The sequence below is a fragment of the Mycteria americana genome, chromosome 8 (assembly GCF_035582795.1).
Source record: "Mycteria americana isolate JAX WOST 10 ecotype Jacksonville Zoo and Gardens chromosome 8, USCA_MyAme_1.0, whole genome shotgun sequence".
Taxonomy (NCBI): Eukaryota; Metazoa; Chordata; class Aves; order Ciconiiformes; family Ciconiidae; genus Mycteria; species Mycteria americana.
In genome coordinates, this window is record NC_134372.1 from 28440432 (window position 1) to 28459996 (window position 19565).

Here is a 19565-nt window from a genome sequence, read left to right on the forward strand (position 1 = left end):
TCGCCCCTGCGGGCCCGGCGGGGGGAGGATGCCTGGGGCGGGGATGGGTTTTCGCCCGTAGCTCCCCGCGCCCCCCCGCTTCCTTCCGCCCCCTCTCGCCTCCCAGCGGCGGTGGGGGCGGCGCGGCCCCGTTCCCCGCGGGGGGCTGTCGCTCGGCTCCCTCCGGCCCGGCGGCGCCCATATGGGGGGCAAGCAGAGCACGGCGGCCCGTTCGCGGGGCCCCTTCCCGGGGGTGTCGACGGATGACAGCGCTGTGCCGCCGCCGGGAGGAGGGGGGGGGCCGCCCCCCTTCGGCCATTACCGGGCGGGCGGCGGCGGCGGCGCCATGGGGCTGCGCAGCCGCTCCGTCAGCTCGGTGGCCGGTATGGGCATGGACCCCGCGGCGGCCGGCGCCGTCCCCTTCGGGCTGTACGCGGCGGCGGCGCGGGCGGCGGGGGAGGCCGAGCGGGCCCCGGGCGGCGGCGGCGGCGGCGGCGGCCCGGGCTCCGACTCCACGTACGCCCATGGCAACGGTTACCAGGAGACGGGAGGCGGTCACCATAGAGACGGGATGCTGTACCTGGGCGCCAGGGCCTCGCTGGCCGACGCGCTGCCCCTCCACATCGCACCGCGGTGGTTCAGCTCGCACAGCGGTGAGTGCTGTATCCCCGGAGCCTTCCCTCGGCTTCTTCTCCCTCGGTGGGTGCCCGGGGGCGGCGGTGGGCACGCTTCACCCGGCAAGGGGTGGCTGGGAAGCAGGGGCTGTCCCCGCCTTGGCCAGCTGGTCAAGACCCGTTATGCTAAGCCTGAAGGAAGGACCCCCATCCCCTCCCCGGCATGGACGGGTGGGTGGGTGAGTGAGCACCGGGGCCGGTGTCCGTGTCAAGGTCAAGGGAGGAAGGGGCTGTGGAGGGAGGAGGCTTTCTAGAAGGGAGGTGTTTTGACTCTGGGATGCAAAGCAGTGGATGTGGCACCTTTCCCTCGACTTGGGGGAAAGCGGTCTGAGGGTGCTGTAGCTCGAGCCCTTGGTTTTGAAGACCAGGCTGAGCTCCTCTTCTGAAGGTGTTTGGGGGCTTCCAGTCAGGTATAGGGGTCCCTATGCCTTAGAAACTGGGAAAGGGGCTGAGGAAGCCTTTGAAAGCGAGGTGTGGGAATTTTTCTCCTTTGTTTCGTCTGATAAAGGGCCAGGGAGAGGCCGAAGAGGGTTTTCTCACTCAAGCCAGCTGGCACTGTTGCGGTGCTGGGGAGGAAGCAGAGGAGGAACTGCCTGCCTCTTTAACAGGGCTGGGGAGCCAGCTGGGCTCTCTTGCAGGAAACCTGTCAGGCTAAGGGAGGGGGCAAGGTTGCCCCCATCCTAACCCTTGCAGCTGGACCCTTCCGTGTGTCCTGGTGTCTGGAGAGGAGCTCTGGCTGCGAGCAGGGCTGTGTCACTGACCTAGTTTTGGCTGGGTACAGGGAGCGAGGTGGGAGGTCCTCCTTTCGCCTCCTGGCTAGAGGGGAAGTCATTTCAGGGATGTCTCCTCGCGTTTCCTGGAATAGTCTGGGATTTCTCTCCCACCCGTCCCCCTTGCAAACGCTGTAAGCGTTCTCCTTGCATGACGTGGTCTGGGAATTTCGTAATACGCCTTGGGACAATGCCTCATTTTCAGGAAGGCTTGAAACTGAACCAGTGGACAAGAACAAAGTGCAAAACGAGGCTCATGGGGCCCATTTTCCTACTTATGTCTTGGGGTTTTTCCCCTTTACCCAGTCTCCGGGGGCTGCTCTTCTCAGATCGAAGCTGTATGTCTTGCATTGCATTCTCAGTGGCAGAACGCCCCAGGCCAAGTTCCTATTGATCCGGATAAGCTGGGCGCTTGCAGTCCTCCCTGGCAGATGGAAGAGGGCTGGCTGGCATGTGGTGCTGGAGTTGAGACCGAGCATTTCTGCAAACTTTCTTGCTCTGTGACCTTGCGCACACTGTGCCGCTGCTCTGGTTTTAAACACAGAAGGAAACAAAGGTGTAGCATCCTTCCAGGTATTCCACAAGCCTCTGCAAATGAGTGCCACGGGGCCTTCTGCTGAGGCTGGCGCTAGAGCAAGGAGGGTTTTGTTACAGAAACACCACTCTGCTAATCTGTATGTAGAGGCGGTCAGTCAGAGAGTATCAGTTACATTAAATGATAGTTCTCAAACTGCAATGCTGAGAAGCAAAAACCTGTTCATAAAAATAAACCAGCTGCAAAATGGAGTTCAGCTTTTTCCGGCTGCTCATGCAAGTTAGTGTGACGCTGTAAAGTTAAACCCGGTGCCCTTGGAAGATTGCAGTGTGAGCTGTGGGAAGTGCTGCAAGAACTGGGTTTCTCTGGCCTCTTTTGTGGCCCTCCGAGAGCATTTGAGCTGTGCTGAAGCATGCGTGGGCAGCAGCGAGAGCCGTTGAGTCCGTGCCAAAACCTCTCCCGGTGGTGGTTCTTCCTCGTCACTAATTAATAGTAAAAGGAGTGGAGGATGCTTAAAAACCGTTCTGAAAACTTGTCAGAGCTCATTAAACTTTTGCGTTCTTCCTCTTAGCATAAGAGGTTAATGGAGGATTTGGAGATCGAGGGGAAGGGGAAGTGAGCCACCTCAAGATTGCTAAAATTCCTGCTAATCTCCTGTTGCAGCTGGTTAACCTACAGCAGAGCAGTCAGGAGCTACTCACTTCTTCCCCCCTGCCTCCCCATTGACCCGCTCCTCTTGCGGTACTGAGCCACTCCATTAGCCACTGCAAAGTGCTGAAGCAGCTGTGTTCCGGTAAATGGAGAGGAGCTTTGACATTGCTGTATGTGACTGTCCCTGCTCCTTTTGAAGGATGACTTGAGCGTGGGGATGAGGGGACCCGCCGACGCACTGAACCCGCTCAGGAGGACGTGTGCCTGGGGGTCTTGGGGATCCGCCTGAGTTGTTGTACTGCTGCGAGGAGAGGAGCCCCCCAAAATCTGTGGCTAACAGGTCTGGAGAGTGGATCCGTGCCCTGCCTGCCCCTTTCCTCCTGCCTCTGCATAGGCTGGGGACCTGGATGGTGCCAATCTTGGCACGTGGGGAAGGTTGTGTTCATGGGCTTGCTCTTCCAGGAGTACTTGGGTTTGGGGCAAGAGCCGGGAGCCTCAAAGTGCAACCTGTGCTCTGCAGGGACCTCAGTGGGACAGCAAGGAGCCCTGGCTCAATGCTAGTGACAAGGTGCTGTCGTTGCGGCAGCATGTCCGCGATAATGGGAGCACACAGATAGGCTTGGCGCCTTGCTGCTCCCTTTATCTGTGATGCTGATTTTGTGTGCCTCTCTGGCTGCTTCATGGCTCGTCTGGCCCATCAGCATGGACCCTGAGGAGTGAGCTGGGGCGGGCTGAGCTCTTTTCCCTGGCTGGTGTCACTCTTCTCCTCTTTGCGGTCAAAGGCTTGCAGAAGAGCCAGGCACACCTGGGGAGGGAGAGAGGAGGGCTGCACTGGGAAGCCTGCACAGAGGGAGGTTGCAAAATGGTCCCCAGGGCCAGCATGTGCTGCAGCATCACTGTGGCATGCTGTGCGTTGTGACACCTGGTGAGAAGAGCCCACTGCTGAATCCCTCCGGGCCCTGCCACGGCTGCTGGGGTGCAGGGACAGCAGGAGCAGTTACGTACTGATGGCCTCTAGCCCTTCCAGGGCCGGGGGAGGAGAGCTGCTGCTCTTACAAATAGCAAAGCCTAAATGCATCTTTCAAATGGGGTGGGTGAGGGGGCTCTGACCTTCGTGGTGGAGCTTGTTCCTCCCTCCGAGGGGATAGTGTCTCCCTGGGTAAGTGGATCCTGTTTCCTGATGGGTATTTTCCCAGGTGTGTCTGCCATCCACATGAGTGAAATAACTGCTCCAGCTCCACCTGAAACTGCTCTGGGATTTCCCTGTCTGCCCAGGGTTTCTGAGGTTTGCTTCCTGGCCTACGCTGGTAGAAGATGACAAAACATCTTTTGCAACTTTGGAGTTTGCTTGTAGCACTTGACCTTGTCCCTGTAGCTTCATGACCATTAGGTCTTCTCAGCAAAGCCAAGGCTGGTGAGAAGAAGGGACAAAAAGGAGACGTGGTTTAATGCTGCATGTCTCCAGCTTTGTGTGGTTCCATTAGTATCACTTGTGTTATTCATCTTCATCAGAGGATCTCGGGGAGTTTGCAGAGGCTGTAAGTAGCTTAAAGTTTATCTGGAGATCCCCCTCATCACCCAAAGCCCTTGAGTGTTTGAAGCTCCAATAAATCCATATCTCCCCGTCTGCTGGCTAGCCCAAGGAAACGCCTAGCTCATCTTTCTGTGCGGAGCCATCAGGAATGTTGCAGGCTTTCCATGCACTGACAAAACAAGCTGTTTGTCCTGGATGCTGGCAGCAGCAAGGCCAGGAGGTCTCCTTTGCCAAGTGAGCTGCTTCGTTCTCAGCAGTGCCTTGTCTGGAGCAGGAGGGCCCAGCCTGGAGCAGATGAGTGTCTGGCACAGAGACAGCAGCCAGGGTGCTGAGCTGGGTGGTCCTCCAGGCAGGGTTAGAGAGTGAAACAAGCCGGCAGTGCTCTTTGATCTGGCTCTGGAGTAAGGGATGTGAAATAGGGATCACTTGTTGGAAAGTGAGCTGGAGGTGTGTGTGAACCCCTGTGTCATCTCTGCCTGATGGGGGAAGAGGCAGGTCTGTGGTGTACTCTTGCTGTGCTTCAACAGCTTCAAGTCCTGAACCTTTTCTCACTGGTGCTTGGTGATCCCTACTCCTGAGCTAGTCCTGCCATTCAATCTCTACACCAAAACCAGAAGGCTTAATTCTAGCTGGCTAGTCAGTGAGCTACCGGAGGGAGTCCACTTTCAGCCCTGACTTTCCCACCACCAACTTTTCAACATGCAGACATCATACGTGCTTCCTTCCCCCCTCTAGAGGGGCTAGGCCAGGGGAAGGGTGCCCCAAGTTCTGCAGGAACTTGCCACTGTGAATCTATTTTTGCCAGTGGAAATTTCCAAAGGAGACTGTCCTCAAACCATCTTTTTGTGGGTTTGGTGCTGGTGACTGCCTGGCAGCCGGGTTGGGCACCTGCAGTGTTGCCAGGCCTGCAGATTTTTGGGAAGAGGTGCAGGAACAGTCCTGATGACTCCCTAGGCTGGAGATACTCAGCTGTTGGACTGTCTGAGTCTGGAGGGGTTGCTCTTCCACTTCTGCCTTCTCTGAGCTGGCCATAGGACAGCATACGTCCGGGGCCAGGGGAAGAGGCAGCAGCTACCTTGGAAGAATGAAGCGCCAAATACCAGAAGGTGGGAGACTCGAAGGCAGCTTTAATGCATACCAGACCCACAGCCTGGAGACGAAGTTTAAGTGTGTCAACATTGGCGTTGTGTGTAACCACAAGAAGCCAGTGGCGGCAGTTATCTTCAGTCTCCACAGCAAGGGCTAGCGCAGGCTTTCGCTGTGCTGCCTTGCCACTCTGGTGCCCTCTGAAATCTCTCAGCTGCCTTACGCAGGATCAAGGCACTAATTGCTGTGTGTGCTAACTGGCTTGGCTGGGTTCACTCCTCTCTAAACCTGTGCATAAATCAGCACAGGGGAGCTGGGAGCCCTCTCCCCCTCTGCACACGTGTACGCTCTAGAGATGCTGAGAACAATGCTCTCGTGCTCCCTGGGCTGACCCAATTCCCAGCCAGGATTGTCTTCCCGGCCCGTGACGTAAGTTTATCCCATGCTGGTTTATTTTGCTGAGATGTTTGTTCCGGTGACTGGAATAACCGTAAAGGCTTCTCTTATTAATGTGCTATTAGGTCTCCTTTCCTCTCTCTCTCTTTCTCTCTCTCGTTCGCTGGCCAGAGGATCAATCAGACGCAGACATCTTTGGTGGAGGAGCAGTACCAGGGCTGGCGCCTGGCCAAGGGAACTGCGGAGAGTCATGGGAAAATGCTGCTAAATGCCGAAAATTAATTTCAAGAGAAATGCAGGGAGGGAGAAAAACCCACTTTGGGGGGCGGGGGGGAAGCTTTTTTTCCTCTGATGTAATCTCCCGTGGGACAAATCAGACAGGCAGCAAAGAGCTCTTTGAATGAATGAATTCCCTCTGCAGGAACCGGTCCCGTGGCACCCCGGCTGGCCGGTGGGCAACCACGAGGCATGTCTCATTGCCTCTGCTGCTGATACGCTGAAACCCCAGATGTGCCGAATACTTGGGTTTGAGTAAATGTGATCTGGCTTTCTCCTGGTTCCCTTGAAAATTGAAATCATAAAATCATAAGGACTCGCAAGTGATTTACGTGAGTGGCTGAGTGATGCTGTAAAGCAGGAGGCCCTGATGCAGAGCGTTTTACCCACCTGCTCTGGGGTGGCTGTGCATTGTGGTACAACAAGCCTCTCTCTGTAGAGGCAGACCCATTTTTTATTTCAGATAGAGCAGGAGTAGTTAAAGTTGGGCCTTAGAGGTCTCGCCAGCACTGGTCCCACCAGGCAGCTTTCAAATGCAGGTGAACCCGTTGGGGGCTTGGGTCTCCCCCCAGGGATGCTCCTGCTGTCCCTTGTGGGCGCTGCTTGGCCGAACACTTTTGCTTAGCGCTTTCTGGTGAGAGGCCGTTGGGAGGTGCAGCTGCAGGAAGCCCTGCTGGCCTGGGGCCTCTTCTCGTGCTGCTGCACAGTGTTTCCCGTGGGCAGAGCCTGGCTGCTGGCGGGTTTCCTGCCCTGCCGGGCTACGGGCAGGAGAGGGGAGTGCCTGCAGCAGGGAACAGGGGCTGCTTTTTTCTTGGTGTGGTTTAGCTTTCCAGCCCGCTGTGGGTCCCACACAGCCTGGGGTTTGAGGAGGGTGGCGGGGAGAGCTGGGGAGCCGGCAGGCAGGTCCTTATGGCTGGTCTCTGTGCTGCTGGCACAGGGCTCAGTCCATCGGTGCTCCCCACCATGGTCCCCGTGCCTGCGTGCAGCTGGGTTTGTGCTGCATGCAGCCAGCTGAGCTTGAGCAGATGTATTGCTTGGTGCTGGCATCGTCCTTCCCCAGGCCTTGATGTCAGGTCTATGGGCAGCTGGATGTGCTTGGTACAAGGTATATTTTGCCAGCAGGGGTGGTGCCTTGCCATTAGAGAGGCTGCAGTTCACCTCTGAGGTGGAGCTGACTCTTCTCTCCCCTCCTTCCCCATGGAGCCAAGCTGCATTGGCTGGTGTCAGCAGCAGGTCAGCCCCCAGGACAGCTGCGGTGTTGTGCCACTCGGGAGGCCGCAGGCCGAATTAGCTCGGGAAATTTCTGGCGCTCTCTGCTCGTGCACGCTTGTGCAGCTGTGGGCCTCCCATCAGTGGCACGGAAACAACACCATGCACCTTGCGCAATGGTCTTGTGGCACTTTATAGAGGAGCAGAGAGATGCAGTGGAAATATTTACCCTTTTGCTAGTTTTAGCAATGCTAGCAGAAATTTCCCAGGGCTGTATGTTTCCAGCAAGCACCCTCAGCTCATTGAGGCTGTGGTGGGTTATGGCCACAGTTCCTGAGAGACTGTCACCTACCAGGCACAGAAATGGGGCTGGGATGGGCCCTGGCAAGGGAGGCACAACAGCACGAATGAAGAATTGAACTGAAAAGCCGCTCAGGGCTGTTTCCTGGCCCTAGCAGGCAGGACGGCGTGACAACAGCGGGTATTTTTAGAGGCCAGCTGCCTGCAACGCAAGAGAAGGAAAGAAGCAGTCAGGCAGGAGAACTGAGTGATGCTCCCCCTGTCCCATATCCCTGCCCAGCATTTTGTTTCCTCCTGGGCTGGGGCTGCTAGCATTAAGGAGTTTCCATGTCCTCCCTGCCTCTTTGCCTGTTCCTGCCTTGAAAGGCGTCTGGCTTCGTTCTCCCCTAGGCTTTTGCCGTAGCTGTGTGTTTCTCTGATCACAGCTCAGCAGCTCAAGGGTGGTGTTGGGGACTCCTCTCTGCTCATCCCAGATGATTGCATTACAGCTTGGTGTGGTGGGTGTTTTGGGGATTGTTTTTTGGAGAAGTCTTTGTCGCCGGCAAGGGAAAACCCGCAGTTTCTCATGCAGCCGGGGTAATTGCAGTAATTTGTTTGGGAGCTCTCCCTACAAGGTGATGGAGCTGCATTTCGTCAGAAGTGCTGCAGGGGAATTAGATCCACTTTTCAATCCATCCATCCAAGGCCTGTACATCTGTAGCTGGGGAGAATGGGGGGGGGTTGGCTTCACCCAGATGGCTTAAAATACTGTCTGCAGGGAGGTCGAGTCAGTATGGGTTGAGGTCGGTTTTGGGGCCAGCCTTCTGTTAAGCTGGTGCTGAGCGGGACAGGGTGAGGCTGAGCACCCTGCCTGAGCTGCCTCGGCATTTCAGGTTATCCCCACCCGGATCTTGCTGCTTTGAAGCTATTGTCTATCCGCTTATTTATTGCAATGTTGATTTCATAGCCCTTGAAGTCTGCTATTTGCCTGGATCTTACCCTTCCAGGGGTGGTTGTAGATGCCTTTGATTTCTTTTTGCTCCCCATAGAAGGGTATGAAGCAGACAGCACCCTGCAGCCGGTCCTGGGGGTGTCCTGGGTGAGTGTTTCATGGGGGGACTCTGCTCTGCTCTGCTCTGCCAAGGCCCTGCCCAGCTCTGGAAGTGGGGGTACACTGTGCTCCTCTGGGTGTTGCCTTGGTGTTTTTCCTTTCTCCTGGGGAAGAGAGAGCTTGAGATCCCACAGCTGGGATTTTTGTCGCCTGCAGCTCCGCTATCCCCCTCCTGCTCCCAGTGGCCACTGGCCGCGAGACAGCTCGGCCCTTCCCATGTTCGAGGGTGGCACATGTCGAAGTGAAGGGAAGGCAGGAGCAGAGAAGGTGGGACAGCCGGGCAGGGTTGTTCCTGCCTGTGGCCCAGTGTGCAGCCCCTCCTGCCTCTGCTAGCAGGATCCAGCGTGGGCAGACCCTGCTGCTCGCCAAGGAGTTCGTTCCTCTGAGACATCGTGCTTTGTGTTTCGGAGGTTTAGCTCCCAGAGCTGCAGAAAGCCCGCTCTGTCTGCCAGCCACCTCCATGCTGCAAAGGCAGCCAGGAAGTGCAGGGCTGCTCCGGAGCAAGAGCGAGTCATGAGGTGTGGCCCCATCCCTGGCACAGAGGTATCTCCCAAATCCCCAGCCTCTGGCTGGAGAGGGAGAGCTCATGCTGCCTTGCTGGGCAGCTTGGTGCTGTTGAGCATCCCTTCCCTCCCACACCATGCACAGCAGAGGTGTGTGATCATCCTGCAGGTCTGTACCCCACTTTTTCCCTTCCTGCTGTCCTGGTAGCCTGGGGCATTCACCAGGCATCCCTTGGCAGTTGTAGACCCTCCTGGGGAGCAGGGAGATGCTCTCTGCCATGCATTTCTTTCTATCATGTGAGGAGCTGGGGGCAGATGAGATTAGGGCTTACTCTGCAGTGTGTTCCTCCCTAGGATTTTTTTTCCAACAGTGTCTTTCTTCCTGCAGAAACAACCAGTGTTAACTGGCCGTAAGCATTTCACAGCCATGCACTTCCTGTGGGCATAGCTCCATGTGCCTTTCATGCTCTGCTGCCCGCTATGTAAAAATTGCCCTTTCTCTACCCTGAAAAGCAGTGTTCTGTTCTTCCCATGAACCCTGGGGGCTGGGGGGCTCATACCCCCAGTAACTCCTGCCACCTGCACGGTGTGTCCCATGGCCTGGGCACGAAGTGCTGTGGGTGACCCTCCACCACTCTGTGCGGTGCTGCCGTGGGATGCCTGGGGAGGAGGTGTCCCAGGAGCTGGATGGAATTGCTTCCCGGCAGGAGCGGGTACGCGGGTGAGATCAGTGCTGGGCTCTGCTCCCTCTGCTAGCATGGCAAAGCCGGGGCATGTCATCGTGTGTCTCTGGAATGTCCCTTCATCCTCCCAGCGAGATCAGCTGAGGTGTGACGGAGCCTCAGCAGCATCAAGGCAGGAGTTTTCTGCTTTGGAAAAACCCGGGGGTCAAGAGGGAGGTAGCCAGGGAGCTGCCGCTTTACCCCATGGGGTCAGATCTGATTGCGTTTGGAGTGACTCAGGTCAGGCTTTTGCCCTTAGGCCTTTCCGAAAGCGGGATTTCCTCTGGCAGCTTGGCGGCGGCTGGAGCCCAGAAGTGGGGACTCCGTGGGTGCCTCCCCAACGGATGGCTTAGTCAGAAGTGACTCACCCCGCCAGTCCCTGCATGACGTTGCCTCACTGCTCCCTCCCAGCCCCTGCCAAGCCAAAACGTCCGACTCTGCCTTTCTGCTCCGATTTCCAAGTTGCTGTGTCCCACTGTGCTGCCAGAGGATCCCCTGCACTCATTCATTTTGGCACCTGGGACCCCCCCATTGCCCTGTTGGCTCCATGCATCTTGCAGATGATTGCTGCCTGCAGCAGGGCTTGAGGTTGGGCTTTCTCCTTTGCACAAGAAATATTCGTGAGGAAAAAAGCAGGCACACAGGCAAACCCTTTGGAAATTCCCAGGCATGCCTGCAGGATCCCTCTACTCTCTGGGCAATGAATTTGAAACCCCGAGCATCCCTTGAGAGGTAGGGAGACAACTCTGGGACATCCCTGCAGCTCTTCTGTGCAATGACATGGCCCCAGGCTGGTTTTGTGACTAGCAGGAGCCCTGAATGAGCTTGTAACTCAGTAAATTCAAGCCCTGCAGCCCAACAGCAGGAATCTAAGGTGTTAATGCCTTCACTGGGCTGTCACCCAGGACCCCTCTGCTTAACTTTGCTGTTCTCCAGGATGCTAAAATTAGCTTTGGGCTACACGCTATTCCTTATGAAGCCTGTTCCTAGCAGCTGGGGGAGTGTTTCTGCAGTAAACTAGGACTAGCTGGAAGGCAGGGTGACCCCGAGAGGTTGCCTTTCTCATCCATGTCTGGGGGAACTGATCTTGCAGCATGGCCTGGGCTATAGGAGAGAGATGCTTTCTACCTGTAACATAGGTACTTTTGTTCAAAAATTGCAATTGCAGCCATGAAAGGGGCAGTACTCAAACAGCAACAGGCAGGGGGGATGCTTGGGGTGCAGAGGCTGTTTGCACGTCTTCCCTGAGGGTGTGTGTGCAAGGAGGGTGGCTCAGGATGTGCTGTGACCATATAGCTAGGCCTCTTCGCCCTCCTGCTTCTCGGTGCCTGCGGGCCGTGCTGGAGGTGTCTTGCAGGGCTTTGGCGTGTCCATCTGCTGAGGCTTGATGGCTTTGGGCGCTCTGGAGAAAGTGTCCTTGTGGGGCTCCCTCTTTCACATCTCCTGCCCCTTCCCAAGTCTCCAGCTTGCCTCAGACGCGGTACTGCAATCTGTTCTGCTTCTTCCTGTCCTCCCCCACTGCCCCCGTAAGAAACCAGCTGGCTAAAAAAAAATATCTCTGCCTCCCAGCTTGCAGCAAGCCAGCCCTGGGCTGCTGCAATGTCATGCCATGCAGCCCCTCCTGCATCCCTCTGGCTCTAGTGGCTTCCCCATGTCACATCCAGAGCACTGATGCCTTTTCCTTGCTGCCGCGTGTCCTCTTCATGGCCTGAGTTGCGTGGGAGCGGGCAGAGGGGTCTCCAAAACCCACTGCCTTGAGCGTTACAGCAGTGCTGGCCTTGGCCAGCTTCGTGGTCCATGGCATGTCCCTGCCACCCTTGGCTGGTGTGTGGCCGACCTGACAGCAAACACCTGCAGTGTGGGGGCTTTGCCAGGAGCCACTGTGAACCAGGGACAGCTGTTCTTAGATGTTGCACAGGATTGGCTTCTTTTTGGGGTGCTGCTTCACATTACAAGAGTTTGTTTTCTCCCGCTCAGCCAGCCAAACTGACTTGATCAACAAGGAAATGGTGGGATGGGATGGGATGGGGATGGAGCAGGACTGTCCCTTTGCTGAGGCAGCAACTCACACTGTTGTGTTTCTCTCCAAGTCCTGCCATCCAGGGACATCCCAGCCCAGCCACGTGCCCGCTGCCTGGCTCATCCTCTGGGGCTGGCCTGCTGGTGTCCCCCAGCCCTGCCTCCCTTCCGCCCCCAGGAAGGTGGGATGTCTTGTTTCCACCCTGGACCCGTTCTTTATGCTTTCCCCACCTCCCTGCAGCCTTGAATCAGGAGGAAGGACCCTCATAGGGCCCTTTTTTGGAGCCAGTAAATGAGGCCACTTAAGTGCTTTACTCCTTCCTGCCTACGTGTCCCTGCTCGTGTCAACCCTTGTGCTGCACAATAGCTGAGCACCGTTGTGGCATTCACCCGGCGCCTTGTGTCCTGCCAGGGCAGCAGGCAGTGGGGCTGTGTTGGGCTCCAGCTCCTGCATCTGCCTATGCAGCTGATGCTGTTTCCTTCTGCAAGGGGAAGTGGGTTCGGGCCTGATCCTGCTGGGTGCCCTGGCCTCCAGGTACTCAATGCAAATGCTTTGCTGGCAGAGGGAGCATGGTCTTTGGTGGGACAGGTCCTTGGTGCAGCTGCAAGCTGCCTCCTGGCCCTGGTGTGAGGTGGCATTGCCAGCTACATTGCTCAGAGGCTGGTAGATGCCATCTTCCACAGTGGGTGATGCTCTTAGAAGAGGACACCTGTGGAGGTCCTCAGCTACCAGGTCCCTGTGGTGCCCAAGTGCTGGAGATGTGCTCTATGCACCCCATAGGCCATTTCCAATGTGCTGTCCTGTGACCATCGCTTTCAAACAACAAGGCTGCTTTAAGCCAGTAGGGAATTTATTTTCCATATGTCAGGTCTGAATATCTTGGCTCTGCAGGTTTCCTTCGCTTGGCTGGCAAGGAGGACAACTTCTCTGTGATCCCTTCCCTCCTGGGGCTGCGCTGGAGCCCATGAGGGGTAAGGGAAGTGGAGGGCGTGGTGTCCTTTCTCCTTACCCAACGCCATGTGTTTCTGCTTCAGACTGATCGACTGGACCTATATACCTCGTCTTTTGGTCTTGCCCTCCGCTTCAATCACTAGTGTTGTGATTTTTTAAAGATGATCCATCTCTTCCAGCTTCCACCTGCTGCTGGTTCCGCTGGCGATGTCAGGGAAGCTGTGGGAGGAGGTGGGATGCTCAGGGTTTGCTCAGCAAGGAGGACGGACCAGGACTCTGCTCCAGCTGCGTGCTTGGACCAAATATTCCCTGCATTTATCTTGCGCTTGGCCGCATCCTCACCTGGTGTAAGCCAGCTCCCTTGGCTGGAGGCCCAGGATGCTCTCTGGAGACACAGAGGTGGGCTGTGCAGCTGAGGTTTCTAGATCTCCCATGGACATTAGGCAGCCTGGGGCTTACCCCTGGTGCTCAGGGTGTCCTGCGGGGTGGCTGGGCACCAGGGGAGGGACCCCTCCTGGGGCAGGTGTGTCTTGGGGAGTTTGTGTAGCCACTCCCTCACACAGGGCTCCTCGTTTATCCTGCTGCGGTAGCAGGGTCCTGGGCAGCTGGGGATCCCTTGGGTGAATGCTACTCGCTATGGGGTGGGTTGCTGGGGTTGCACCCGCTCACTTGTACCTGGGCTGCTGCTTCCCCCTGCCTTCAGGGCATGTCATCCCCCACCAGCATCTTCCTCCTGTTGCTGGAGGTGCTGCACAGTGGTGAAGCTGCTGCTCCCTGCATTTCGGCCCTCTGCTAACGATAGAGCCAGGGTCTTCTACCTCTGGGGTGATGCCGCGTCTCCTGGTGGTACCGTAGCCTGTAAGTGGTCTGTCTGGAGGCACACCGAGCTAGCGGAGGGTTTGGCGAGTGAATGCGGACATGGCATGTGCCTTTCCCTGCGGTCAGGGACGACGTTGCAGCTCCCATGGACGCTGTCTCACCTGTCCCCGAGGGGAGCAGCCACTTCCACTCACAGGATATGGTGTGGTTGACCCCGCTGTAGTGCTCGATGGCTTCCCCAAGCTGTGCAGCTTGCTGTGGATATCGCTTGTAGACACAAGTGATGGGAATTTCCTATCCCAGCTGCAGAGGCAGCTGTGTTTGAGATGTTTACAGATGGGTTGGAAATGTGTCTTGACCCTCCCGCCACCACCAAAGCCCCAGCAGCTTGTGTGGTGGTGCTTTCGGCACTGTAACAGCTTTTTCAGCCTGCATAGGACCTGGTGGAGGTTTTCCAAGGTTCCCAGCTCTCTAAAATTAACCATGTAACCTTCCTAAAAATACTCAGAGGGCAGTAGCCCCTGGAGAGCACCAGTGCTGCTTGCTCCCGGTTTCTAGACCAAGCCATTGGAGAGATGAGATCACCTGGCAACGTGTGTCTCGCAGCCCTGGAAAGCCTGTGGCTTTCTCAAAGTCTCCTGCAGGATACAAGAGTCCAGGTCTGGATCTGAACCTGCCTTTCTGGGCCAGCCCGCTTCTTGCAGCACCCTCCTCTTCCTCACTTGCTCCTGGCAAGGGCTGGTACCTGCCTACACATCTCTGCTTGCGGAGTTGGTGCCAGCTTCAGGTTTAACACGCCACAGGCAGGAGCATCGCCAGCTGCCCTGGCTGCCTTGGGAGCGAGGAAAGGTCCATGGCCTTTCCCTGGAGCATTCCCTGAGCCTCCCCGTGGGTGTGGGAGGCCCAGGTGAGGAGGAATGGCTGGGCCCTTCCTCTCATTTTTTTTAGGCAATGTGGGAGGAGGGCAGAAAGGGCTCGAGGAGGATGGGGCGAGCTGAATTTTCCATGACCAGCTGTCAAAATGTAATCTCCTGCGTCGCTCAGGCTGGCAGCTTAGGCAGGATAAATTAACGGGGATTTTGGGGAACGTGGAAAATACCATGGCCCAGAGGGGGCCAGCCATGTGGGGAGCAGCCCTTTCACCTGCAGGACCGGCTCTGGGCCCCAGCGCCTGCCTGAACTGCGGAGGGATGCTCCGAGACACTGGGCTCGACACCTGCCACTGTTGGATGCTGGCTGTCCCCTGGCCTTAGTGGTTTTCCATCCACCACCTTCCCCCAAAGGTCACCCGGAGAAGGGGCAAGGGAGCCCGACCCCCTTCTCTGCCTCTCTTTCCTGCTGGCGGTGGACTCCCTGCGACTCCCGGTGCCTGCTGTGGAGGGGGATGCCAGCAGTTGCTCTTGCAATACCAAGTATTTGTGCCGACAGCTGGGGTGCAGGGTGGCCCCCCGCCCTGGGGGCCTTTCCACGCCAGCTCCTCACTCCCGCTCAGACCCAGGAATTTCTGCAATTGCATTTTCATAATTTTTTTCTTTTTTTTCCCCCCTCCATCTTGCAAAATGCAGAGCCAGGAAAGTGCGTGTGCTTCTGCGCTTGACTCAGCCCCCAAGCCCGTGTGGCAGCCAGCGTCTGTGGCTGGAGCACAACGCACACGTGCTGGGGTTTGAGCCCGGGCCCCTCTGTCTGCGCAAAGTCCCTGCGTCCTTGCTACGGGGCTGTGGCAGCACTGGGGGTCCCCGTCCCCCGGCCAGCTGCCCAGGGAGCACCAAGGAGCGCGACGGGTGTTTGTGCTGGCTATTTATAAACGTGCTAAAGCTACCCCAGCTAGCAAAGAGGCCTGGAGAGATGGCAACAGCCGCTCACTGGAGCCTGCAAAGGGCCCTGCTCTTTCCCTGGCTCCTGCTGCTTTGCTGGCAGCCGGCGGTTGTGCCCCAGTGGCCACAGGCCAGGCGGTCTCCTCTGGGCCCCTCTCCCTTTGCCCCGGTTGCATGTCTCGTATGATCCCTTCGGGTGCTGCTGGAGCCAGCGGATCTGGGGCAGCTGTTTAAAATAACACATTGGCACAGAAAAAGGGGGGACCAGAGGACACAAGGTCTTCCCGTGCAGTGCATGGGGGATGGTACCTAACCTCTGCAAATGCCTTGCCCTGACACCAAGTTTGCAGCTGAAACACCTTTTCCAAAGGGAGCCCTTTGCAGCTGCCCCATGCCAGGGGCTTGCCACTGGAAACTGGTCCCCGGAGCTTCCCTGATAGGGACGGGTGCCTGTGGTGCTGGCAGACTATCTGTGTTCAAGCAGGATCGGTTCAGCCGGGGACAGGGGCAGGCAGACTGCCAGGGGAGCCAGGGGACGGGGAAGATGTCTCGCAAGGGGAGGCTAGTTGGGTCTTGCAGAAGGCAGGCTGTGAGGCTATCTGAGCCCACTCTATAAATACACCAGGCGGGTAAACACTTGGGAGGAGAAAAAACCCAACTATTTCAGCTAATGGGCATTGCTGCCACAAGGTATAAATCGGTCAGGAGTAAAATTAGGCTGGAGAGGAGAAGGCAGATCGGTGCTGCTGCCCGCGAGGCTCTGGCTGCTGGTGCTGCCCTTTTGGCTGAGGCTTGGTGCAAATGGGGCCGGACTTGCAGTGGAGACCCTGTGGCTCAGCCCGGCTGCAGCAGTGATGTGTCCCTGCGGTGGTATGCTGCGGGCCAGCCTGGCACCCCGCTGGAGGGGCCCCTGGGCTCGAGGGCTCCTTGTTTTAGCAGGTCCCTCTAGAGCCAGTCCCCCACAATTCATGATGCTCGTCCTTGCTCTGCCCTCCTGGGAAATAACCACGCTCCAGAGGGGCAGGAGTTGGCATCCCTGTCCTAGGCTTTCATACGGGGAGCTGGGAAGTAATCTGTACTTATCAGCGCTGCTAATGAGAGGGTGCTTGGGTGTTGAGCAGTTATTCTGGCTGTTTGCACGGCAAAGGTCTGAGCTACCTCCCATTAAAGCCACCCACACTTTTTCCCTCCAAGAAGCAAAAAAAAATGCCCTCGCCACGTCCACATGGTGGCAAACAAGAACCTGATTCATCCTTAGATAATTTGTGTACGTTCCTTTTCTTTCCTGAGCAGCCTTTGCATATATATGAAGAAAGCTCTTAAGCAGCACTGCAGTCAAACCTGATCTGCTTTTAGAAGACAGGTCCTTAAATTACCCTCTCCCTCTCTGCAGGCAGGGAATTGCTAGATATTCTGGTGCAAACCATGGTGGCAGTGGTGGCATGCGCATGTTCGGCTGCATTGGCTTGAGCCCCACTGTGCTGGGCAGTGAGAAACCGCACAGCCTTGAGCTGGCTGCAGTGGGAGGGCAGGGAGTCCCAGGCGAGTGACCCGCAGGGCTGGTTGGGGATTTGCTTCCCAGGAGTTTGGGGCTTGGAAACCTGGGTTTGGGGCAGCCTTGCTTGGTGGCGCTGGGGACAACGCCATGGCAGCCTGCATGGCTCGAGCAGGTGGTGGCACCAGTGTGATACCCTGGCACCAGCTGGGCCCCATCCTCATGCCCGAGCAAGGAGGCAGAGCAGATCTGGACATCATGGCCAGCTTCACCCAAGAGTGCAGGTCACCAGGCAGGTCCGGGTGACAAGGCAGGGGCAAGGTCAAGCTGGGATGTCAGCCTGCGGAGTCTCCCTGCTCCTGGGGCTGCTGGCTGGCATTGGAGGGGCGAGCACCCACCTCACTCCTGCAAAAAGCTGGAGAAAGCAGCAACTGGGGCTCGTGGCTCCAGCCTGCCCATCTTCTGCTGTGGCCCTACAGAAAAACCTCTTTCCTTGCAGCTTTTCTGGCTCAGCCATGTGGGGCTGAGCTATGGCAGCAGAGACAGCACTGTCCTGGAATGGGGATGTGCCCCTGCACTTGCCAGCCACGGGGTGCTGTGTGCCCCAGGCTGCTCCTCGCCCTTTAAGGCTTGGCAGCAGCTGATGGCCACGTGTGCGCTGCCTTGGCACGCTCTCCATGCCCTCTGCGTGGCAGGCACGGGGACGACCAGCGCGCCCGCTCAGGCGACTGTCCCCCGTCCGGTGGCTGTCCCCTGCGCCGGCGCTGCTGGCGGCTGGCACAGGATGAGCGGGTGCCCAGCGGGTGCTGCGTGGGGTGTGTGCCACCATGCAGGCAGCAGGTGAGGCACTGCCCACTGCCATGCCCCGTCATGGCCTCAGGGGCTCCCCGGGATGTGGGATAGGCTCTTCTCCTCCCCTTGCTAAGGGCTTGTCTCTCCACTCTCCCTCCAGGTTTCAAGTGCCCCATTTGCTCCAAATCTGTGGCTTCTGACGAGATGGAAATGCACTTTATCATGTGTCTGAGCAAACCTCGCCTCTCCTACAACGGTAAGGGCTGGCGGCCAGGCTGCGCAGGGGACACAGCGTCCTGCCGGCTTGGGATGGCTCCGGGCAGGCTGGAGAAACGCTTGCCGCAGGCTGTGCGGGCAGGCGGCTCATCTGGGCTTGCCAAGAGGGCTGTGCTCCAGCAGACCGGTGCAGCTCACGGTCCCTGCTATGCTCTGGTCCCCCAGCATGGCTCAACCGTGCTGCTTTTGCCTTGGGCTTTGTAACACAGCCCCCTCCTCGTGTTGCTCACCACGGTGTGCTGTGCCGGAGGGAGCTCTCCTGGCCAGGTCTTCCTGCCTGGCCAGGGAAGGGGACGTGTACTCCTGGGCTGCCCCTCTGAAGGGTCGTTGCCTTCCTCCCCTCATTGCTGGCAGTGAAGCTTACTGGTCTGAGCACTAGTCTGCAAGCTCCTGCATCTCCCATGCTCTCTCTGGACTGCTTGCGGGGGAGTGATGCTCACCCCCTACTCGGTGGTGCTTTTTTGGAAGCCAGGGGTAGGGGATGTGTTTGCTGCAGCCACCCCAGCCCCATCTCCCCACCCATGCCTCCACCTGAGCCTCCTGCCAGCATTTGCCGGTGTTGCTGCTGCTCGGCTGCCCCATCCCAGCTGCGTCCGCGGAGGTGGCCGTGGGTTCCCCTCCGTTCTGGGAAGGGGGACGCTGCGGTGGACTGTGTCTCACCACTGCCCTCTCCTCCTCTCCCAGATGATGTGCTGACCAAGGATGCCGGCGAGTGCGTGATCTGCCTGGAGGAGCTGCTGCAGGGGGACACGATAGCCAGGCTGCCCTGCCTCTGCATTTATCACAAAAGGTACTGCCGTGTGCGAGGGGACACAGCCAGGCGGGTGGCAGGGGGACAGGCAGGATATCCCGAGGCTCAGCGGCATGGTGGTGAGGCACTCTCCTCTCTCCAGCTGTATAGACTCATGGTTTGAAGTGAACAGATCTTGCCCGGAGCATCCTTCTGATTGACCCGCCGGGCGTGCTTGCTGACTTCTCTCTAAGGTGAGCCTGCGGCGGGCTGTCCAAGTGGAATTTACCCAGCTGGGTTTGAATCCTGGGCCAGGAGGGGAGGATGGGGTGGCCATGGCTCCTGCTCCTCACCTGGGACTGTTTCTCTCTGCCTTTGCAGGGCACCTTGCTATACCTGCTGTACCTCCTCTCCCTGTCCCCCCCGCCCTGCCTGGAGTTTTGGGCTGACTTTAAATTCCTCGAGAAGACAAAAATAAAACCCAGAAACTTGAATCCACTTGGGACAATGGCGATTTTTTTAAATTTTATTTTATTATTTTTATTTGTTTTGTTGTTTTGGGGTTTTTTTTGTTTTTTAATTTAAAAGATTTAAAAAAAAAAAGCAACATCCAGGAGAAGACAGTGTGAGAAAAGCGGAGCGACCCGCTCTCCCCTCCACAGCCGCTGGTCACCAGGAGAGCTGTGCCTGCCAGGGAGGCCCCGGGGACGCCCTCGGCCGAAACCCTGCCATGATGTTTGGCTTTTCTCCCCAAAACAAAGGGGAAAGCTGCCGGGGGACAGCCGGCCAAACGGAGCACGTGGCATTTCTCACCGGCAACCCCCCCACCTCCCGCCCGGACTTGCCCGGGGGCTCTGCTCGGTTTTTTTGCACTGACTAAATGGGAATTTTCTCCTCTCTCCCATCTCCCTTTTGGAGATCTCCACCCTGGCCCCGGCAGCGT

The 19565-nt window shown here is 57.5% G+C and overlaps 1 protein-coding gene across 1 annotated transcript; it reads left to right on the top strand.

The window, feature by feature from the left end:
* Positions 1-71: 71 nt before the first annotated feature.
* On the top strand, positions 72-19120 carry ZNRF1 (zinc and ring finger 1). The gene is made up of 5 exons (XM_075510490.1): positions 72-632; positions 17777-17872; positions 18577-18682; positions 18786-18876; positions 19004-19120. The coding sequence occupies exons 1-4, from the start codon at positions 182-184 to the stop codon at positions 18841-18843; spliced, it is 711 nt and encodes a 236-aa protein (XP_075366605.1). The 5' UTR covers positions 72-181; the 3' UTR covers positions 18844-18876; positions 19004-19120.
* Positions 19121-19565: the final 445 nt, after the last annotated feature.

Coding starts and splice junctions, on each gene's coding strand:
- ZNRF1 (XM_075510490.1), top strand. CDS start 182: ATGGGGGGCAAGCAGAGCACGGCGGCCCGTTCGCGGGGCCCCTTCCCG. Junction 633..17,776: donor GTGGTTCAGCTCGCACAGCG/GTGAGTGCTGTA, acceptor CTCTCCCTCCAG/GTTTCAAGTGCCCCATTTGC. Junction 18,683..18,785: donor CTCTGCATTTATCACAAAAG/GTACTGCCGTGT, acceptor TCCTCTCTCCAG/CTGTATAGACTCATGGTTTG.